The sequence below is a fragment of the Hydra viridissima genome, unplaced genomic scaffold, assembly GCF_058129835.1.
Source record: "Hydra viridissima isolate aposymbiotic clone 2 unplaced genomic scaffold, HvirCarnegie_v1 scaffold_7, whole genome shotgun sequence".
Classification (NCBI taxonomy): Eukaryota; Metazoa; Cnidaria; class Hydrozoa; order Anthoathecata; family Hydridae; genus Hydra; species Hydra viridissima.
Window position 1 is genome coordinate 6,000,228 of NW_028324306.1, and position 24,463 is coordinate 6,024,690.

A 24,463-nucleotide genomic window follows, 5' to 3' on the forward strand; every position below is an offset into this window, starting at 1 on the left:
AAAAAAAGAAAAACTATTCAACTTAAAACACTCTATACCAGTTAATAAACAACCACTGAAAATTTTAGAAACGGCCCTTGAATGGTTAGCGAGCAATGTTGGCCGGCGTCATAAATACTTCATACTGAGAAAAAAGCAAATTAACAATTTTTTTATTAAATAACACGAAAAAATGTATAAAAAAGCAATCATTAACCTCATGAAATCTAAAAAACAGTATTTAAAATCCTCCTGGTTCAAAAGTTATACCCTCTTTTTCCAAATTATTGTCATTTTTTAAAATTTTTTACGCTCTATTTAACTGTCGCCTCAACTTATTCTTTTCATTCATTCTATAATTAGATTGTTTTATTCTTTTATTGTTTATTTTATTGGAACCTTTAACCATGAAAGCACCTGGTAACATATTTAATTGTTCAAAAACTAACACTGAAGCTTTCATACCAATATTAAAATTTGCTTCCGCATCATATACACCAAATTTCAAATTAGCGAGTGACACATATCTGGTCTTCGGTAATCGGTCCCAAATCATTCTGTTGAACGATTCATTTGCGTTTTGAGTTTTCCCATGTAAACATTTTTTTAGTTCTGAATCTTTGCTAAGATCCTCAAAAATAGGTCTAATTTTCAAAATTATGTTCATTGGAAGACCTGGACCCGGTTTGTAAGTGTTGGTTTTATTTACTTTATCAAAGTTGAACTTGCACCAACTATTGATGCCGGTAGGACAGCGAGGAAAGTGCAAGTTATTTGTTTTGGAAGATGCAACATGAAATAATGTAGCCAATACGCTTGCCTTCATACCTGCTAAGTTTCCAGCAGACGATCGATTACTGCATCTGTAAGACAACCACGCCCACCGAGACCTTTTTCTCTTTTTTTTAAATTTCTTAGTTGTGTACCAACACGTTTTTGATAGTGTCCCACACATTCTAACTTATTAACTTGAATGCCAGGGTAAGTATCTATGACATTAATGAAACATTTACTGTCCCCGTCTCCTAAAAAATTCACATATCGCAGTTTGTACTTGTCAATAGATCTTGACAAGTACAAACTGCGATATGTGAATTTTTTGAGAGATCCTTCATTGGGCATAGGCTGTAGGATTTGTTTTTAAAAGATCTCTCTTTTAAAAAGCAACCTTTGCAGAACCTGCACATTGGTTCGACATCCAAAACCTTTCCAGTGTCCATTGATAATGCAGAAAAGACACCGTTTAATGATGAAAAGCCTCTTCTCTGCCAAGTACTATCACACGACACACCAATATCAAAAACTTCATCATTAGCAACATGTTTACGCAATTCTGCTACTGCATCAAACATGGTATCTTCAGCAACTTTTTGTGTGACAGCACCTATTTTCACAGCTAACTTATCATAATTATTTTGAGTCATTGGTTGTGGCATATTCATTAGAGTGGTGAATGTTTTTATATTTACCTTCTTCGCAGATACAGATGTAGAAAAAAAATTTAATCCAGATTCGTTATTTACAGAGTTATTATTGACAGTTGTATTATTTGAATCAATCAAAATTGTTACAGAAGGATTATCATTTAACTCCATTTCAATATTTTCTTTGTCAAGACTGTTAAATTTCTTCCCTAAGAAACCTCTCCTCCTTTTTTTAATTATTGTTCTTGATTTTATTCTACATGCTTAACCCATTTTTTAAAAAAATTAAGAAAATTGGCAATTTTAAAAGCTTCAGAATAACAGAAAACTGTAATCTGACTTGATAAACCAGACTTTTTTTGCTCGGTGGATAAGTAAAGAAGCCAAACCAAGCATTTAACTGCAACTGTTTAAAAATACACATAAGTTATTATGATTTTTAATGAGGTGCTACACCGTTGCCATGGGCGTTGCTATGGTATAAATTTTAAGGTACCTTAAAAAAATGCTAAACTTGAAGGATTTAATAATTAAAATCAGTAAATAAACAAATAATTTTGAATTCTGCATTCAATAAAAAGCATAAATAAATAAAAATATTTTTCATAAAATTTGGGTAAATTTAGAGGGGGTTTCCCCCTTAAATTACTATTTTAGTTTTAAAACCATAAATTGAGTACCATTTGTTTTGATTATAAAGACAGATAGTTGTGACGAGACCTTAAAATAATTTTATTATCCGATTTTCATCGGTGGAGATACATGAAACATCTTTTTGTGCACAGTGCAGATTTACTTTTATAAATTCGACTTTAGTTAGGATGATAAAGACTTTTGTGATTATATTTAAATTTTTATTTTGCTGTGTAATACTAATGGGGGGATTTTTTCATTTAATTTTCTTTTTTTATTTATTTATTTATTATTCTGTCCGTTAGTTTTTCACATTTATTTGAAGCGAACCGCGGAATTAGTGAATAGTTAAATTTTATGTTGATACATTTTAAAACATTCGGAAAGGGTTTATACAAATGTAAGAGTTTGTTTAAATTAGCAGAAAATAACTCTAAATTTGGATTTGGATTTGGATTTAGGATTTGTCATTCAAAGATTAAAAAAAAAGTTTCTTTGAAATAATATAATTTGAAATTTTTGACTCTTAAAATGAGATATCTGAAATGAAGTTTTGTCATTTATTTTAAAAGTCTACTTTTTTCCTTTTCGTGCCTAACCTCCTGATCGTATAATTCATATTTTAAATTCCACAAGAACAAAAGAATACCTTTTAAAAATGTCTTTAAAGAAAGTCTTTAAAATTTTTCTTCTTTTGAATAATGAACGGAATTTTGCCGCTGTTTTTTTATATGCGCCAAAAAAAGTTCGAAAATTAAGTTATTTCACTTAAGTGTATTCGAAAATCTTTCGTCGAATAAAAATATAGAAAACAACGAATTTTTACTCTAATTTTATAATTTTTTAGACTTTGTTTAAAATTCATTTGACGTCTCAATCTCTTGACCTAAGATATTGGTCTTTGTGTACGGATTTGAAAAAAGTTAATTTATAAAAAAGCTTCCTTTATGAAACCATTACATAAGTGTTCCGAATAAGTTTTCAAAACTTATAACGGAGAACAGAAGTTGAAGTACGTTTAACTCTGCGCTAGTCTTTAACTAGAAGTTAAAATCTACATTAGTCTGTTTTCTAATATATAATTATATTGCTTTTTTGGGATTTTTTCCACATTGGAAAACACCACAGCAATGGTTTTTCCCAGTAAAAGGGATTGTATTCGCAATTTTACCTATTTATAAAAAATAATGTTAATTGAAAATAAAAATTCTATTAAAAAGTTCTTATGACAAACCTCTTGTTAACGGTAGCCATAGTAACATTTTAATTGAATTTAAAGTGAGATAGCTTTGAAATTTTTAATCGTCGTTCGTTATTGTCAAAAGACTATTTTTGTTTAAATTTAACTTCAGATTTTAAAAAAATCGCAACAATATTGGCCCCTCATTACCAACAAGAATGAACTATTTGACTTTGAATACAAGAACAAAGGAGCTTCAAAGTTTAAGAACTATTGAGATGTGTTTCTGTGAGAAATAAATACAAAACGTTAAATACCTAGAACTAAAAGTTCTGTTTAAACAGAAAAGAGTAAAAAATCTCCTTGATTATTTTGCTTCTCTAGTTAATGATAATTTAATCTTATAGTGTTTCTACATTGTTATAATTGTTACTAATTTATTAAAAAACTGTATTGAGAGAATGTCTTTAAGTATGTTTAAATTTAAAACATTCCGTTTTCACTTGTGAATGACGAAAAATTTCGCTAACGGGGCTAATAGTAAAATTTGAAAATTTGAGAGATTTTAACATTGTTAAAACTAAGTCCAATCCCTTTATGTAAATGAAGTTAACAACCTTGATTTTCTCAATACAAAATTCATACATAGCTTCTGACGTGAGAATTTGGTTTCTGTATGGTCGTTTTAAACTTTCTTGTGCTGTTAACCTTTTTACAGTACCGCCAATCCCATCGCATGGTGACTTTCCGTGGGACGTGGCAAAAAAGTTCCATTCAACTTTAAGGCTAAATTCGCTTTCTAGTTGGCATTGATTGTAAAAGTTTTTACAATTTTTGTACTGTCCTGCGCAACCATCAGTGAATAAATGTAATTTGGACAGATTGGAAAGTTTTATTTTTAATATTGGTATGATTAGTTGGAATACTTTGTACACATAAGTTACATCATGTGTAATGTCGTCTGATATAAAACAGTAAGAAACATGATTCAGTACACCTTTATCATCTTTATAGTATATCACTAGTGGATGTAAAGAACATTGTTGGGTGTTTCAATGGTAGCTTTGTATTTCATCTTGGACTACAAAGGCATAATTTTCAGCAAAGTCGCCAATAATGATAATGTTTGATTGATCCATATTTTGTTTTAGTTGGTTAAGGTACTGTGATTGAGAGTGAGCAATAAAAGAATGAGCTTGTAGCTTTTCAAAGCAAGATACTAGTAGTTCAACAAACGTTGGAACATCTGCTGTTAAACTCAATAGTGTTGCACGATCAGTAGTTTGCCATTGTTTGTATTGTATCTCAAAATCATCTTCGTATTCTCCAAAAATCTCATACAAATATTTGGTGAGGGCTTCTTTACCATGACAATTATCACACTGTGCAAGCATGCATTCTTTGTTTTCTACTAAGCAAACGGTTTTCGAAAGTAAATCCTTACATTTTAGTCCAATATTTAAGGCATCTACAAGCGATATGGCATTTTGGTGATAAGAACAAACACAAACAGAATATGTACCACTTACACCTGGCAAAATGCGCCACTTTGGTCTAAGTGAAGCAAATTTTGAGTAACTTATTTGTACTTCTGGATTGTTTTCTTTGTAAAACACATATAGTTCCTTTAAGTTACACAAAAAGAGTTTTTTTTGTTTATGGACGTTCTTTTGAATGCTAACATAATCTTTTTTTCCAGGCATAGTTCTACAGAAATCACTTGAGTCAAAAAAAAATTTAACAAAATCTTCTATTTCTTTGTGTAAGACTTTACCTTTAAACAGGGGAGAGATAGCTATTAATCCTTTTTTATTAAAAAGTTGTTTAGCCTTTTTTGCTTGGTATTCTGTAACTGCAAAGTTATTTTGTACTTCTAATATTGACCAACTTGGGGGTGCTAGTGTTAGAAGTTGAACAATAGTCCTTTTGTCCGAACATAGAATTTTTTCTTTTATCAAGCTCATAATTTCATCAAAGTTTTCAGCCTTCTTTTTCATGTTATTTGTTTCATAACACAGTTTTGAGGGAACATTGAATTGACTTTCAGATTTTCTAGTAACCCAGCTAACACAAAACGTTCGAGTACGTTCAAAGAACGTTAGAAACGTTCTTACAACGTTCTTACAACGTGCCCGACTGTTTCTAACGTTCAAAGAACGTTTCTTGAACGTTTTGTGTTAGCTGGGAAGGTTACTTTCCATTTCGTTGATGCGCGCATCTTTTCGCTTTCCTTCTGAATGTATATGTTTTGATGACTTTGAATGGGATTTCAGAGGAGATATATTAAAATTTTCAAGTTCTTCATTGATCTCCTGTCTTTTTGATTTGAATGATGATATTAGAAAATCCTCATCTTGTTCACCCAGACTTTGCTTCTCTTCTTTAAGATCTGCTTTTTTGGCAATCTTTTGCTTACAAGGTTTGCAAAGTTTCTTCCCAGGAGCAATATTTAAACCACTTCTCATCATGACTTCCCAGCCAGCAAAAAATAATTGGCTTAATGTTGGCCCAATACATTGACTTACATTGGCACAATGTTGGAGTAATGCGTTGGGCCAATACAGGAGTGATCATTGGCGCAAGGTTTGACCAATGCTCATTGGCCAATGCTAAAAACAACGTTTAGCCAATGTTATAATTATACGTTAAGGATGTTTAAAATATGTTAACCCAATATTCAAAAAACGTTATAGCAATACTAAAATTGTGATTTTATTTTACTTGAATCACATTACAGCCGAAACAAAACCTGATTCAATAAAAAGAAACAGGTCAATAATGTGTTCAATGGTGTGCTTGTTTGGCCTGATTTAAATTAAATAATTGAGGAAATAATCTTTGGTTAACGAATGCTTAAATATTTCATTGGAATAAACCGTTACTATACAATTTTTATTATAAGTTATAACAACTGATTTTCTCGGATTAAATTTTTTGGAGTGATCGTTTACTTCCTCGTTCTGGATCATTTCTGCCTCCTTCGCGGTCGCAGGACTGCCTAAGCCAAACCTTTACCAGTTGTTCAACACTTGAAGCAGTGACGTCACTCAATAACTTGTTCCACATTTTACTAAATCCACATTTTACTAAATCCACATTTTACTACTCAAGGTAGTAATTAATACTTAGGTAGCAATTAATAGTAATTACTAATAAAAAAATATTTAACTCATTTTTATTGAAAATTTATTTTATTGCTTAGTATCAGGACAGCAAAAAAATTTATTAGTTAGTTTTATTTAACAAAAATAATACTTTCATCATAAACTAAAAAATTTAGTTTTATTATTTTAGTTTCCACACGTATAGGCGTGGAAACTAAAATTTTAGTGTACAGATGTACAGATTTTTTATGACCAAAATATTGCAGCTATAAAAATTCAAATTCAAATTCAATGATAGACTTACTGACAATAAGACAAGTTATTTTCATGTTACCGATTCCAACTTTTCCATTTCTACCGGCAAAGTTTAATTGCAATAATAATCCTTTTGAGAAAAGTGTTCTTAACAATCTGCGTGTTGTATCACCAATAATTCTTCCACCAATTTGAGCAAGATAGTTAACCTTGATTAACATTAATGGTATATTTATTATAATTAACCTTAATTGGTCTGATGTCAACAGAAATAATAAACTAATTAATTAATAAGTTAATTAGTTTCAGAACAATATAAAGATATAAAAATAAACTCTCGTAAAAAGTCAAAAACATATAAAATAGATTAAACTTTTCAAGTTTTATATATTTTAAACTTAACCTAAGTTTTTAAGAATATAATAAAGTATATAAAGAAATATAAAATAAGCCCTCGGAATAAGGGCCGGCATTCGGCAACGCCGACATAAAGGTGTTTCAGGTCGATAAAAAATCGCCGACCTTGTTTCTGTTTTATAAAAACTCATAAACATTTGGCTTTATTTTCTCAAGAATCTTTTATACTATCTGAAATACAATATCTTCTAGTATATTGTTGAAATACAGCTATCTGAATGTCTGTTTCAGTATTCCAAATGTTATTAGAATAAACTGAAAAAGGCAATCAGTTAGCAAATAATTCTTTATAAGATAGTATAAGCTGCCAAACATAAGCTGATAAATATTTAATAATTTGGTGCAATCTTTTGACTAGAATTTAATAAATTTTTTAGTAAAATATTAAGTTCCGTGAAATGTTTTGGGTTAAACAAGATGGCTGCCATTTTAAAACTGGTTTTAAAAAAGTCACGTGACACTGTCTCCTGTTTGTTAAACCTCCTTGGTTTGACCTTTGTATCAAAATTTTTTTGCCGAACTCTAACAGTTTAAGGTCGATAGTTTATTGCCGACATAATTTTTTTTAATTCCAAGGGTTGATAAAAAATATAAATATGTATAAAATATAGCAGAAAATATATACAATTAAAAAAAAAACCAACATCAAAATTATGCAAAAAACATACTAATAACTTGAAAATGCTATTTTCTTTTAGTTTCTTATCAAAATCTGTTAACTCTTGAATACAATCAAGAGGAAGATTTACGCCTTCAGGCAAAGTATCATAGCTTTTACGCTGAGTTACAGCATTAAGGATTGAATTTAAAATTTGTGAATGCATGGCCTGCTTTGTCTCTATTGATGCAAGTCTGCTTAGAATCACATGCAAATCTTTTGGAAGTATTCCTAAAGTTTTGGACAGTACAAAAATTTTTAATATATAAATACTATAGTTAAAATAATTATATAAAACTACTTTTTATATAGTTTTTCCACAATAAAAAATGGCAAAACTTAAATATTATTAAAATTTTAGTATTCTTATTCAAAAAAGGGATTAATAACATTTTCAACAATTTCAAAGATAAGGCAGAACGCAATCAATTTAATAACTCATCAAAATGGAACCTTTTTTCATACTTTTTAACCATCTTTGTAAAAAATATAATTAACAAAACTTTTATTTCTAAACATGCATTGAAAATTCTATTAGTGTTTAAAACTTTAAACTTGCAAAAGTTATTTCAAATAACAAACTAGTAAAAGTAGCATCAACATACGGTTTATCTAGAACTTAAGCATCTTAGGCAGCAAAAAATTATACCTGAGATTTTTTTCAACAGTTATTGTTGTGACATGAGGTTCTGTCAATGAACAAGAGTCTTTGTGCTGAAAAATGAAACTGTAAAGTACTAGCTATTAAAAGTACTAAGTATTAGCCCTCAAACATAATATACCGTAAGAAATAGGAGATAAGGTTATAAGTTGTATGCTAAAAGTTGCTAACACTTACCGAGTCAGGAATATTTTCAATAATGACTTCTGGTTCGTTCTAAGGAGATATTTGTATTCTATCATTTTGTTAAGCCAAATGATGAGTCGTAAAATAAAAGAAAATTTTAAAAAGTGTGACTTACATTTACATTTTCTACATCCAATCTTTTACTACTTATTAAATTCCATTCTCTGAGTAACTAAAAAATTAAAATGAATATTTTTTTGAAAATGATAGTAAACAAATTCTTGGTAATTTAAAAAAACAAAACACTTTTTTTACATCTGCCAGTGGTAATCTTTCTTCTGGTAAGGTTTTCCAACCTAATTTTATGAGGTGAATGAGTTGACAAATCTCTTTCTCATTTTCAGAATAGAGATTTCTTAATATGCCGACATTTGGTCTAACATCGTTTTTAATTGCATCAAGAAGGAAAACATCGTTTAATAAAGGCAAAATATTTTCCCAAGGTGAGCTAAGGTTTGATAAAATTTCAAAACTCGAAATAGCCATAACATAAATATCTTTCGATACTGAAAGAAAACATAGCTTATTGTTAAACCCTCTAATTTTGTTCCGTTTACAGTTGTTGCGTTACTTGTTGCTATATTTTTTATTGTTGTCATATCTCCAAAGTCTGAAATTTTTACTCTAAGATTTTCTAAAGTGTCACTCACGAGCATGTTATTTGGTTTGATATCGCGATGTATGATATTTTTTTGGAGATAATCTATTCCTTCGGTTCCTTGAGTTATATAGTCAACCCTTTCACTTAAGGTGGTCCACCCCAATTCAAATGAATTTCTTTAATATTGACTTTATATTTTTCAATTTAGTCTATTTATGTTGTTTTTTACTAAAAAAGAGTATAAAAAAAAAAAATCTTACAATTTGCCTCATTTATTCCACATTTTCCCTGTTTTGGTGTGTTTTTTAAAAAAAAGATTTCTCAGGAAGTAAATGACCCTTTTTAATGCCCTTTGGTATTTCAGCTACTAACATGTTTACTCAGGTAATCTAGCAGTTTTATCTATTTAACTGGAATATTTCAAAAGTTATAGGTATTGCCATAATGGTTCCTTGTTTTATCGTGAAGGTCTCACTGTTTGATGACAAAAACATAAACTTAAAAAAAAGCAAAAATAAATATTCTGCTACCAGTCCTCTTCCAATATTTTTTAAACAAACTGGGAAAATTTCAAAGAAAAAGAATAAGCCAATCAGGAGATATCTTTTTTTAACTTTATTTGATTCGCTAAAAAGCTAATGTGGAGAAAATCACAAAACATAAATAAAATCTTATTTAAAAAGCTCCAGATTCATAAAATGATACAGGTTCTTCTTCTGCTTCTTTATCTAAGAACCCTTTTTTAATTCCTCTTAATTTTTGCCTTCTAACTTTGCATTTATTGGTGGATTTATAATTTCCTTTTGATATACGTAATGCAACATGTAATTTAGAAGCATCAATCATAAACCTCCCAGTGTTAACACCTAAAATTTTAAACACTTCTAAAACTCCTTGAAAACCATCATTAAACGAAATAATAGCTGAATTTAAAGATAGTTCTAAAGACCTTTTACTAACATATATATCTTTTGGGCATCTTTTCCATATAACACTATTCAAGCTTTCATTATTATTCTGTGTTTGACCATGAAGACACTTTTTTAGTAAATCTTGATTAGATAGATCTTTAAATATAGGAATTAAAACTTTGTGAATAGCTAATGGAAGGCTCAATTTCTTTTGATATTTAGATAAGTTAGTTTATCAGACTGCCACAAGCACCAGCTTGTTTTTGTCCTTGGGCAAAATTGATGGCGGACGTTTTCATCCTCAATGTCAGAGTTATGAAAAAGCACAGCCCAAAAAAGCACAGAGATTGTCAACATTTTGTCGTATGGCCATGCCATAATAGTTTTGAAACAAATTTATTGCTTTGTCTGTGAGGTTACCTTTGCCACTTAGACTAATTTGACCAAGTTTAATATCAATAAGTTTTTTCCCTTTTTGACTTTGGCGCAAGTTACGAAGACGAGTTCCCATTCGTTTTTGAACGTGACCAACACATTCTAGTTTCTCAATACTTATATTGCCATAGGGTTTTGAGGAAACAACATCAGTAAATGAAGAGGTATCACCATCCCCAATATATGAAGTGTACCTTAAATTATTCTTCATTATCGATCGAGAAAATAATATCACCGCCCCACATGATTCCATTGCTCCAGATGATTTTTCATGATTAGCATCACATAAATGATTTAAACTCCAATGAAGATATCCAGGATTAAGGGTTTTTGTTTTCCAGTACAAACAACCTCTGCATTTTTTTGAAAGAACAATGGCATCTAAGCACTTTCCATTCTCTTTTGAAATTATGGTTACAATACCATTTAGTGATTGATGTCCACGCTTTTGCCAGGTACCATCAACAGATACCTGACAATTTATAGGTTCATTATGATCAACACAAAGATTCATTCTGGTCTGGAATGCAGCTCTAGTAGTGCTTTGAATAGCAACAGTCTCATATGCTTTGTATAATTTGTTAGTCAAATAGTTAAAGTTTTTTGGCGTCATAGGAGGTGGCATATTCATCAATGCTGCAAAAGTACGCAAAGATTCATAACCTTTGCCAAGTTCTCTAAAAGCTACAATGGCATTAAAATTTACAGCTGCAACAGGTTTTCCTGGAGAGGTTAAGATTTTTTTATAACTTTGAAGAGATGTATCATATTTTGATATATATTCACATGTATCATATGATAACAGTAACTCGTATGAGAACCCATTTTTGTTTTGTAAATTGTTTTTTAGTAACAGCTTTCCATCATTTGAACAACACTCTTTACATATACAATTATTAAACATTGTTTTTAAAACTTTAAAGTTTATTATAATATTGTAATTATCCTCATCAAGCTCATTTTCTACATCGTTAAAGTCAACATTTTGTTGCAACTTTTTTTCACTTGCACTTCCTTTTTTGTTTTCAAAACTATGTATGCTTTGATTCCTAACATGTTGGTTACCTCGAAATACTCTTTTTTTAACATATTTAATAGATCTTGGCATTTTTATGAAGAACTTACAATTTTTATTTCTATTTAAAATTAAACTTTAAATGTCTGTACTGCTGTTGTCACTTTATATATCACTTTACAGTAAATGCACATCGCAATAGGCTTTTAAAATATAGCCAAAGTTATCAAAAACTCATGTAAGACTAAACAGTTTTATTTTTGTTATGTATTTATTGATTCTTGAGATGCTAATTTTATAATACTCTTTGAAAAATGGTTGCTATGGGCGTTGTTAGGTAAATAAAATATATCTATCCTATTAAAGAGATCAATTAAACCTACTAATATACTAATTCAACTAAAAAAAGTGCTCTAATTATGTTCTACAATAACTGAAATTTAAAAAAATCACTTAAAAAAAAAAACTCAAAAAAATGTAAAAAGTACGTTTTGAATTGGGGTGGACCACCTTAATTTGAAATAATCATTGTCGTTTAGAATATTCATTAAATCTTTTAACGAATGTACAATTACATCATTAAGTTGAACACAGCAAATCTCAAAACAAAGAGCTGTAAGGCGTAAACTAAACCCATAGAATTGAACAATATTTTTATGCTGGAGTTGTTTCAATTGATCAGAAACCGTCCAAAAATGTTTTTTTGAAAATTGCATCTTAAAAACTTTAACTGCTAAAATTTTCTTCTGTACAACTGACTTGTACACTTTAGCTGAACTGCCTTCGCCAATTAATCAGAGAAGTTTAGAGGCAGTTCAGACAACTCAAAATCTTTCACTTTTTTTTCTAATTCACTGATTTTAAAAGTAAACGAGCTCATTTTGATTTCCTTAAAGAAAGGAGAAAGCATTTAAGAGGAATATTACATCTTTGAGTTAAGTATTTACAGTTAAAGAAATAATTAAAAAATTTTACGGTGTTAGTTTTAGAAAATCTTTTTTATATTTTTAATTATACATAGGTTTATTTACATTGTGTTGTTTTGAATTCCATTTATAGAAATGGTGTTAAAATTTTTCAAAATTTTTTTTTTTTTTTTCTTTTTTTATTTAGTACTTAGATGGTCGAAGTTTCTCCCTCTCAGTTAAGCGCAATGTCTAAAGAGAACAGCATGTAAGAAGAAAGGAACCTTGACGTGGTTTGCATGCTTAGCTAAAGTTGATTTAATATAAATTGACCATATTAAATCTCTGTAAACGCGAACTGCACTGCATTGTACTAACATGTGATAACAAGTTTAATACTGAAAAAATCCTTACTTTATAATACCTTTCTATTAGGAAAGGGAAAAAAAAAACCGTTTGTTTTTATTGAATCGTAACAGATAGATTCGAAACCGTAAAAACAGATTTTTCAAGTCTTCGTTCATGAAATTGATTCAGTGAATTCGCGGTCATTCGAAGCCTAATTTTAAAAGAATTTACTTTTGAATAACTGAAAATCGGATATTTGCTTTAGTTTGTTAAGAAAAATTAACAAGAAGGAAAGTTGCTTCGAATAAGCGGAAAAATTAAACAAGTTCCGGTTCGAATAAGAGAGAGTTTACTGTATATGTGATCGGCTAGGATAAAGGGTGACAAAAGTGCGGGTTGGAGTTAGGAGTGCCAAAATGTTCTCTGTAGTCATTGGCATTAATGTATAAAAATTTAACCGATATTCCTTCAAATTTCGAAATATTAAATTTACAAGAAATGCTATTCGAGCACACATTTTTTGCAAAAACAGCTTTGAAAATTTAAGATAATATAATCAGTCGTAGTTTCAAACACAATAATTAGTGATAAATAAAAGATTGTGCTAAACATTACTCAGAGTTCATATAAAGCAAAAGCATCAAGAACGAATATGGCTAAAATTTGGTCTCAACTTGAATTTTTCTGATTTTCTCGTTGTTTAATAACTGCACTTAAGGTACCTTTTCTCCAAGTCGGCCACAGTTATTTTGGTTTATTTTACGCTGTATTACAAATAATATTTAGAATGTTCAGTTATAAAGATAAAAATATTAACAATCTATTGTTTTATTTCGTAAAAGATTTGATCCGCTACTCGACCGAGACTTTATTTTCTTCTCTTTTTTAGTATTTTTTATTATTCTAATCAAATAAGCATAAAAACTCGTTTTACTTACAAGAGCGGCATTTTTTTAAAAAAAAACAACAGACAAACAGTAAATATATTCTGTACATATATATTTGATTCATATGTATATCTATTTTAAAAAATTTGCTGCCGACTACGAGTTAACTAATATGCCGAAGTTTATTATAAGGTGCTGGCTACTAGTTCAGTCGTGCTGTCTGTCTTAAGGCCTACAGCTAAGTTACGAAAATTAAGCCCCGAACAGATGGCAAAGTTCTGAAAGTTTATTTCATTAGCATTTTGTAACAAAACCTTACAATAATTTTAAAAATAAAGTTTTATCACATAAAAGGCCTGAATAGTTTATTAATGAAAGATATGAGTTCATGCTCTTCCAATATGTTTGTCATATGGAAAGAACATACACGAAATGATGGAGAACAAAATTTCGAAAAAGGAACCTTTAAACGCGGTACTATTAGGGGCTGTTCATATGGATTAAATCACCCCGCCTAACCGGGATAGAAAAACAACCGGGATCCCGGCTGTCTTAATAAACTCTTATAATTCTAACATCGCGTTCATATGTAAAATCATTCACCCCGCCTAGGCGAGATCTCGCCTATGGACTACCGAGATCCCGGTAAGTCGGGGTGAAAATTTTGCATATGAGCACAAACTGAAAATCACCCCGGCAAGACTGGACAGTTTTGTTAAGAAATTTAATTAGCATTTAACTGTTTTTAAGTTTAAATCGTTCAACCACGTATAGAAGCAAAAATATCTAATAATTGTGTAAGTGCTTCTTGTTTTAAAGATATCGAATAAATAATGGCGACTGTTGCAATAAAACAAGTTAAAAAGCGAGTTTTCAAATGGAATAATGAAATGGTAGAAAATTTGATTGATGCTATTTCTAATTACAAATCACAAATGAGTTACCGCGGTATAGATTTTGATGGCGACAAGCTGTTAATGTATAAACATTTAAGAGATGATATGGCTAAATTGTATTGTAACAGTGATGAAACATGGATGTTTGGTCCTGTCGAGTTTACCACAAAAGGTGATATGGACGATAACGAATATAAAAAACTTTATCAAAAAGAGACTGAATGAATTGCAAAAGGAAGGTCTAGAATTGTTGAAAAAGTCAAAGATGTACGACAGAACTTTTCAAAAGCTGTCACTTTAGGAACGAAAAGTGGAAGTGGAAAAGTTGTATACGAATTTTATGATAAGTTGATTGAAATTTGGGGTTTTTCAGCAAATATAAAACCTTTGTCTTTTGGGGTAAAGAGTAGTGAAGTCGATAAAGAAAAAATAAACATTTATAATGAAGAAACTGAATATAATGTTATTAATGAAGAATCTCTTGACCACTTATCAACGCCACCACAAGAATGTTTTTCTGAAACAATTACATCTACACCAAGTTGTAAAAGAACGACAAATGTCGTTCCTAAACTAATTGATAACAAGAGAAAACATTTAGAAAAAAATTTATCTGCAAGTCAACGTGACAAACTATTATTCGCTGAAGCAAAAGAAGACGCTAAATTTAAGATTGATTTGGCTGAAAGTTTACGTTTATCAAGCGAAAGCTTTGCTAAATCACTAGAACAAGTAAGCAATTCCATGGTTAATGTGGGGAATAGCATGTGTCGTTCGATTGAAATGTTAGCGATGGCAATGCAACCTATTCAACCACAATATTTGACGCAACACCAACCTATTCCAACTTATTACAATTTTAACGCACCTACATATTCTCAAAATTTTCAAGATCCTCATCCAACTCCTGAGAAAAACCAAAAGTAGCAAAACTGTTTTATACTCCCTTTTTATTACATTTTTATTACATGCTGTGACTATAAAGAGCATATGTTGCTATATGATAGAATAATGTTAAAAGATAGTTGTTAGTTTTTTCTAATATGAAACACATCCATAACTTTGTTTTATTAATGTTGTTTAGTAAAGGTTTATAGTATTTTACATACTTATTTAGTAAAATACTAATCAAGATTTTGAAGGGGTATATAAAACTAAATATAATAACAAAACTATATATTTTAAACAATAAACAAAACTATATATTTTAATTATGCAGAAAATCAATGCAAAATTCTAAAAAGTGCAGAAGTCTGTGGTTTTACCATTATAAGTGATTTTATGATTTAAGCATATTATTGTTATTAATTTGGCAAACATTCTGAAATGTAAGATGTAAGCAATGTTCTTGTGAACTCTCCTTCTGCTGTATTGTTTGAATAAACTGGGTTTCGTTGATTAATATAAGTTTCTTCATTATACTTAATTAGCTGAACTTGGTTATTTACACTGTCAGAATCAACTAATGTTTTGTGTTTCTCACAAAAATTATGTAATACAAATGTAGCATAATCAATTATTGGTACAAGTTCCAATTTAAAATCTATTTTTCTGGTAAGAATTGCCCAACGAGCTTTTAATCTCCCAAATGCACATTCGATAGGGTTTTGAGCTGATCGAAGCATGCTATTAAATACTACTTGCTCGTTACTGCTACAGGTTTGATACTCTTTTATACAAAACGGAGTTAAGGGGTAGGCTGGATCACCAATGATATATGTTCCAATTTTTTCGTATCCATGCAATACTGATTGAAATGTACCAGGTAAGAAACCATCGCGAAGTTTTTTGTTTATGGATGAGTTGGAAAATACTTTGCTATCGTGAACACTTCCAGGCCAAACGCATTCTACATCCATAAACATTCCTTTATAATCACATACTGCTTGAACATTCATGGAATAATATTGTTTATAACAAAAATAATCTTGACAGTTTTCAACAGGACATACAATTGGCACATGCGTACCGTCTATACAACCAAAAGCTTGAATCATGCCAAACTTGGATTCAAACTCAGCCACCTTTTGTCTCATTTCGATTTCATTTTTCGGTAGAGATATATAGATTGGCCCTAGGTGATAAACAATTTTTTCGCACACTTGTGTAATAATTGAAGAGACTGTATTTACTGCTATCCCAAAGCAGTTGGCTGTCATTATTAAAGAGCCAGTATCCTTAAGATAGTATAGAGTAATTGCAAGCTTTTTTTCTGTGCTCAAAGCTCTATAATTAGGGGATTTTGGATTAGGTGCTATGAAGAGTTTAAGCTGTTCAGCCAAGTTCATAAATGCACTTTTTAACAATCTAAAATTTTTAAACCAGTAACATTCAGGAGAAATACCAGGTATCATGTTTTTCCACCATTTATCAGACCGTCCAATTTTGTACCAACAGCTACGGGGTTTTTTACTATTTCTTCTCAACATTTTATCTTTAAGCTTTTTAAGGCGAAAGTTTTTTTTTCTTAAGAGATTATTAATGATAAGTTTAATGTGATGCTCGTTTTGTAAAATACGTAGTAATATTATACTTTTTATGTGCATCAAATAAGATTGGAAAGCTATTATATTAGTTGTAGCAATAAGAAATATTTTTTTTTTAACTTCCATTTTTAATTTAATAATTTGCGCGATTATGAAAACAAATGTCACGTGATTAAAAACGTCCCGCTTGGGCGAGATGTTTTTTTCCATATGAACACAGCTGAAATTCATCCCGCCTAACCGGGGTACCCCGGTTAGGCGGGATGAATTTTATCCATATGAACAGCTCCTTACAGGCATGAGCGTAAATTGCTCCATGTGTACAACAAAAAGATCAGAGATGAAATAAGCCTAAGAGTTTTCTGGCAATAAAGAGTTAAGGAAGAAATTCCCTCTAATTTTAAAATCAATTTTTAGAAAGGAAAAAATTTGTCAGATCAATAGCATATATTAAAAAAATAAGAAAAAAGTACAAAAAAAAAAAAAAAAGGTAACATGTTGCTATGGAAACCATAAAAAATTACCAAAAAACAGTAAAAACAGGTTTCACGCCGGCCAATATTGTGGGCAGGGAGCAAAATAACCCAAGTTGAAATTTTTGTATGGTGTTTATATAGAGTAGAAGAGTGTTTTAAGTTGAACAGAATTTTTTTTTTACAAATATAAAATTAGGTATTTTGAAGTCAAAGTCCAATATTCAATAATAAGGTACTAAAACAGCATAAACAGCAGGTGAAAAAAAAAAGAAAAACTATTCAACTTAAAACACTCTATACCAGTTAATAAACAACCACTGAAAATTTTAGAAACGGCCCTTGAATGGTTAGCGAGCAATGTTGGCCGGCGTCATAAATACTTCATACTGAGAAAAAAGCAAATTAACAATTTTTTTATTAAATAACACGAAAAAATGTATAAAAAAGCAATCATTAACCTCATGAAATCTAAAAAACAGTATTTAAAATCCTCCTGGTTCAAAAGTTATACCCTCTTTTTCCAAATTATTGTCATTTTTTAAAATTTTTTACGCTCTATTTAACTGTCGCCTCAACTTATTCTTTTCATTCATTCTATAATTAGATTGTTTTATTCTTTTATTGTTTATTTTATTGGAACCTTTAACCATGAAAGCACCTGGTAACATATTTAATTGTTCAAAAACTAACACTGAAGCTTTCATACCAATATTAAAATTTGCTTCCGCATCATATACACCAAATTTCAAATTAGCGAGTGACACATATCTGGTCTTCGGTAATCGGTCCCAAATCATTCTGTTGAACGATTCATTTGCGTTTTGAGTTTTCCCATGTAAACATTTTTTTAGTTCTGAATCTTTGCTAAGATCCTCAAAAATAGGTCTAATTTTCAAAATTATGTTCATTGGAAGACCTGGACCCGGTTTGTAAGTGTTGGTTTTATTTACTTTATCAAAGTTGAACTTGCACCAACTATTGATGCCGGTAGGACAGCGAGGAAAGTGCAAGTTATTTGTTTTGGAAGATGCAACATGAAATAATGTAGCCAATACGCTTGCCTTCATACCTGCTAAGTTTCCAGCAGACGATCGATTACTGCATCTGTAAGACAACCACGCCCACCGAGACCTTTTTCTCTTTTTTTTAAATTTCTTAGTTGTGTACCAACACGTTTTTGATAGTGTCCCACACATTCTAACTTATTAACTTGAATGCCAGGGTAAGTATCTATGACATTAATGAAACATTTACTGTCCCCGTCTCCTAAAAAATTCACATATCGCAGTTTGTACTTGTCAATAGATCTTGACAAGTACAAACTGCGATATGTGAATTTTTTGAGAGATCCTTCATTGGGCATAGGCTGTAGGATTTGTTTTTAAAAGATCTCTCTTTTAAAAAGCAACCTTTGCAGAACCTGCACATTGGTTCGACATCCAAAACCTTTCCAGTGTCCATTGATAATGCAGAAAAGACACCGTTTAATGATGAAAAGCCTCTTCTCTGCCAAGTACTATCACACGACACACCAATATCAAAAACTTCATCATTAGCAACATGTTTACGCAATTCTGCTACTGCATCAAACATGGTATCTTCAGCAACTTTTTGTGTGACAGCACCTATTTTCACAGCTAACTTATCATAATTATTTTGAGTCATTGGTTGTGGCATATTCATTAGAGTGGTGAATGTTTTTATATTTACCTTCTTCGCAGATACAGATGTAGAAAAAAAATTTAATCCAGATTCGTTATTTACAGAGTTATTATTGACAGTTGTATTATTTGAATCAATCAAAATTGTTACAGAAGGATTATCATTTAACTCCATTTCAATATTTTCTTTGTCAAGACTGTTAAATTTCTTCCCTAAGAAACCTCTCCTCCTTTTTTTAATTATTGTTCTTGATTTTATTCTACATGCTTAACCCATTTTTTAAAAAAATTAAGAAAATTGGCAATTTTAAAAGCTTCAGAATAACAGAAAACTGTAATCTGACTTGATAAACCAGACTTTTTTTGCTCGGTGGATAAGTAAAGAAGCCAAACCAAGCATTTAACTGCAACTGTTTAAAAATACACATAAGTTATTATGATTTTTAATGAGGTGCTACACCGTTGCCATGGGCGTTGCTATGGTATAAATTTTAAGGTACCTTAAAAAAATGCTAAACTTGAAGGATTTAATAATTAAAATCAGTAAATAAACAAATAATTTTGAATTCTGCATTCAATAAAAAGCATAAATAAATAAAAATATTTTTCATAAAATTTGGGTAAATTTAGAGGGGGTTTCCCCCTTAAATTACTATTTTAGTTTTAAAACCATAAATTGAGTACCATTTGTTTTGATTATAAAGACAGATAGTTGTGACGAGACCTTAAAATAATTTTATTATCCGATTTTCATCGGTGGAGATACATGAAACATCTTTTTGTGCACAGTGCAGATTTACTTTTATAAATTCGACTTTAGTTAGGATGATAAAGACTTTTGTGATTATATTTAAATTTTTATTTTGCTGTGTAATACTAATGGGGGGATTTTTTCATTTAATTTTCTTTTTTTATTTATTTATTTATTATTCTGTCCGTTAGTTTTTCACATTTATTTGAAGCGAACCGCGGAATTAGTGAATAGTTAAATTTTATGTTGATACATTTTAAAACATTCGGAAAGGGTTTATACAAATGTAAGAGTTTGTTTAAATTAGCAGAAAATAACTCTAAATTTGGATTTGGATTTGGATTTAGGATTTGTCATTCAAAGATTAAAAAAAAAGTTTCTTTGAAATAATATAATTTGAAATTTTTGACTCTTAAAATGAGATATCTGAAATGAAGTTTTGTCATTTATTTTAAAAGTCTACTTTTTTCCTTTTCGTGCCTAACCTCCTGATCGTATAATTCATATTTTAAATTCCACAAGAACAAAAGAATACCTTTTAAAAATGTCTTTAAAGAAAGTCTTTAAAATTTTTCTTCTTTTGAATAATGAACGGAATTTTGCCGCTGTTTTTTTATATGCGCCAAAAAAAGTTCGAAAATTAAGTTATTTCACTTAAGTGTATTCGAAAATCTTTCGTCGAATAAAAATATAGAAAACAACGAATTTTTACTCTAATTTTATAATTTTTTAGACTTTGTTTAAAATTCATTTGACGTCTCAATCTCTTGACCTAAGATATTGGTCTTTGTGTACGGATTTGAAAAAAGTTAATTTATAAAAAAGCTTCCTTTATGAAACCATTACATAAGTGTTCCGAATAAGTTTTCAAAACTTATAACGGAGAACAGAAGTTGAAGTACGTTTAACTCTGCGCTAGTCTTTAACTAGAAGTTAAAATCTACATTAGTCTGTTTTCTAATATATAATTATATTGCTTTTTTGGGATTTTTTCCACATTGGAAAACACCACAGCAATGGTTTTTCCCAGTAAAAGGGATTGTATTCGCAATTTTACCTATTTATAAAAAATAATGTTAATTGAAAATAAAAATTCTATTAAAAAGTTCTTATGACAAACCTCTTGTTAACGGTAGCCATAGTAACATTTTAATTGAATTTAAAGTGAGATAGCTTTGAAATTTTTAATCGTCGTTCGTTATTGTCAAAAGACTATTTTTGTTTAAATTTAACTTCAGATTTTAAAAAAATCGCAACAATATTGGCCCCTCATTACCAACAAGAATGAACTATTTGACTTTGAATACAAGAACAAAGGAGCTTCAAAGTTTAAGAACTATTGAGATGTGTTTCTGTGAGAAATAAATACAAAACGTTAAATACCTAGAACTAAAAGTTCTGTTTAAACAGAAAAGAGTAAAAAATCTCCTTGATTATTTTGCTTCTCTAGTTAATGATAATTTAATCTTATAGTGTTTCTACATTGTTATAATTGTTACTAATTTATTAAAAAACTGTATTGAGAGAATGTCTTTAAGTATGTTTAAATTTAAAACATTCCGTTTTCACTTGTGAATGACGAAAAATTTCGCTAACGGGGCTAATAGTAAAATTTGAAAATTTGAGAGATTTTAACATTGTTAAAACTAAGTCCAATCCCTTTATGTAAATGAAGTTAACAACCTTGATTTTCTCAATACAAAATTCATACATAGCTTCTGACGTGAGAATTTGGTTTCTGTATGGTCGTTTTAAACTTTCTTGTGCTGTTAACCTTTTTACAGTACCGCCAATCCCATCGCATGGTGACTTTCCGTGGGACGTGGCAAAAAAGTTCCATTCAACTTTAAGGCTAAATTCGCTTTCTAGTTGGCATTGATTGTAAAAGTTTTTACAATTTTTGTACTGTCCTGCGCAACCATCAGTGAATAAATGTAATTTGGACAGATTGGAAAGTTTTATTTTTAATATTGGTATGATTAGTTGGAATACTTTGTACACATAAGTTACATCATGTGTAATGTCGTCTGATATAAAACAGTAAGAAACATGATTCAGTACACCTTTATCATCTTTATAGTATATCACTAGTGGATGTAAAGAACATTGTTGGGTGTTTCAATGGTAGCTTTGTATTTCATCTTGGACTACAAAGGCATAATTTTCAGCAAAGTCGCCAATAATGATAATGTTTGATTGATCCATATTTTGTTTTAGTTGGTTAAGGTACTGTGATTGAGAGTGAGCAATAAAAGAATGAGCTTGTAGCTTTTCAAAGCAAGATACTAGTAGTTCAACAAACGTTGGAACATCTGCTGTTAAACTCAATAGTGTTGCACGATCAGTAGTTTGCCATTGTTTGTATTGTATCTCAAAATCATCTTCGTATTCTCCAAAAATCTCATACAAATATTTGGTGAGGGCTTCTTTACCATGACAATTATCACACTGTGCAAGCATGCATTCTTTGTTTTCTACTAAGCAAACGGTTTTCGAAAGTAAATCCTTACATTTTAGTCCAATATTTAAGGCATCTACAAGCGATATGGCATTTTGGTGATAAGAACAAACACAAACAGAATATGTACCACTTACACCTGGCAAAATGCGCCACTTTGGTCTAAGTGAAGCAAATTTTGAGTAACTTATTTGTACTTCTGGATTGTTTTCTTTGTAAAACACATATAGTTCCTTTAAGTTACACAAAAAGAGTTTTTTTTGTTTATGGACGTTCTTTTGAATGCTAACATAATCTTTTTTTCCAGGCATAGTTCTACAGAAATCACTTGAGTCAAAAAAAAATTTAACAAAATCTTCTATTTCTTTGTGTAAGACTTTACCTTTAAACAGGGGAGAGATAGCTATTAATCCTTTTTTATTAAAAAGTTGTTTAGCCTTTTTTGCTTGGTATTCTGTAACTGCAAAGTTATTTTGTACTTCTAATATTGACCAACTTGGGGGTGCTAGTGTTAGAAGTTGAACAATAGTCCTTTTGTCCGAACATAGAATTTTTTCTTTTATCAAGCTCATAATTTCATCAAAGTTTTCAGCCTTCTTTTTCATGTTATTTGTTTCATAACACAGTTTTGAGGGAACATTGAATTGACTTTCAGATTTTCTAGTAACCCAGCTAACACAAAACGTTCGAGTACGTTCAAAGAACGTTAGAAACGTTCTTACAACGTTCTTACAACGTGCCCGACTGTTTCTAACGTTCAAAGAACGTTTCTTGAACGTTTTGTGTTAGCTGGGAAGGTTACTTTCCATTTCGTTGATGCGCGCATCTTTTCGCTTTCCTTCTGAATGTATATGTTTTGATGACTTTGAATGGGATTTCAGAGGAGATATATTAAAATTTTCAAGTTCTTCATTGATCTCCTGTCTTTTTGATTTGAATGATGATATTAGAAAATCCTCATCTTGTTCACCCAGACTTTGCTTCTCTTCTTTAAGATCTGCTTTTTTGGCAATCTTTTGCTTACAAGGTTTGCAAAGTTTCTTCCCAGGAGCAATATTTAAACCACTTCTCATCATGACTTCCCAGCCAGCAAAAAATAATTGGCTTAATGTTGGCCCAATACATTGACTTACATTGGCACAATGTTGGAGTAATGCGTTGGGCCAATACAGGAGTGATCATTGGCGCAAGGTTTGACCAATGCTCATTGGCCAATGCTAAAAACAACGTTTAGCCAATGTTATAATTATACGTTAAGGATGTTTAAAATATGTTAACCCAATATTCAAAAAACGTTATAGCAATACTAAAATTGTGATTTTATTTTACTTGAATCACATTACAGCCGAAACAAAACCTGATTCAATAAAAAGAAACAGGTCAATAATGTGTTCAATGGTGTGCTTGTTTGGCCTGATTTAAATTAAATAATTGAGGAAATAATCTTTGGTTAACGAATGCTTAAATATTTCATTGGAATAAACCGTTACTATACAATTTTTATTATAAGTTATAACAACTGATTTTCTCGGATTAAATTTTTTGGAGTGATCGTTTACTTCCTCGTTCTGGATCATTTCTGCCTCCTTCGCGGTCGCAGGACTGCCTAAGCCAAACCTTTACCAGTTGTTCAACACTTGAAGCAGTGACGTCACTCAATAACTTGTTCCACATTTTACTAAATCCACATTTTACTAAATCCACATTTTACTACTCAAGGTAGTAATTAATACTTAGGTAGCAATTAATAGTAATTACTAATAAAAAAATATTTAACTCATTTTTATTGAAAATTTATTTTATTGCTTAGTATCAGGACAGCAAAAAAATTTATTAGTTAGTTTTATTTAACAAAAATAATACTTTCATCATAAACTAAAAAATTTAGTTTTATTATTTTAGTTTCCACACGTATAGGCGTGGAAACTAAAATTTTAGTGTACAGATGTACAGATTTTTTATGACCAAAATATTGCAGCTATAAAAATTCAAATTCAAATTCAATGATAGACTTACTGACAATAAGACAAGTTATTTTCATGTTACCGATTCCAACTTTTCCATTTCTACCGGCAAAGTTTAATTGCAATAATAATCCTTTTGAGAAAAGTGTTCTTAACAATCTGCGTGTTGTAT

At 30.2% G+C, this 24,463-nt stretch overlaps 2 protein-coding genes and 2 pseudogenes across 4 annotated transcripts; all 4 read right to left on the bottom strand.

Moving 5' to 3' along the window:
* Window positions 1-3,025: 3,025 nt before the first annotated feature.
* Window positions 3,026-5,684, bottom strand: LOC149885848 (uncharacterized; annotated as a pseudogene). Its single transcript, XR_016454503.1, has 2 exons — window positions 5,386-5,684; window positions 3,026-5,280 (listed from the first exon to the last, which is right to left on the bottom strand). The product of XR_016454503.1 is annotated as an uncharacterized LOC149885848 (transcript).
* A 680-nt stretch (window positions 5,685-6,364) lies between these two features.
* Window positions 6,365-8,553, bottom strand: LOC149885849 (uncharacterized). Its single transcript, XM_090094281.1, has 5 exons — window positions 8,489-8,553; window positions 8,300-8,377; window positions 8,116-8,126; window positions 7,661-7,950; window positions 6,365-6,784 (listed from the first exon to the last, which is right to left on the bottom strand). Exons 1-5 carry the CDS (start codon window positions 8,551-8,553, stop codon window positions 6,587-6,589), a joined length of 642 nt encoding a protein of 213 aa, XP_089950407.1. The 3' UTR covers window positions 6,365-6,586.
* A 6,265-nt stretch (window positions 8,554-14,818) lies between these two features.
* On the bottom strand, window positions 14,819-16,864 carry LOC149885850 (uncharacterized). The gene has a single exon (XM_090091955.1). The coding sequence runs from the start codon at window positions 16,847-16,849 to the stop codon at window positions 15,800-15,802; it is 1,050 nt and encodes a 349-aa protein (XP_089948081.1). The 5' UTR covers window positions 16,850-16,864; the 3' UTR covers window positions 14,819-15,799.
* A 3,880-nt stretch (window positions 16,865-20,744) lies between these two features.
* LOC149885851 (uncharacterized) lies at window positions 20,745-23,403 on the bottom strand (annotated as a pseudogene). The gene is made up of 2 exons (XR_016454435.1): window positions 23,105-23,403; window positions 20,745-22,999 (listed from the first exon to the last, which is right to left on the bottom strand). The product of XR_016454435.1 is annotated as an uncharacterized LOC149885851 (transcript).
* Between the last annotated feature and the right edge of the window lie 1,060 nt (window positions 23,404-24,463).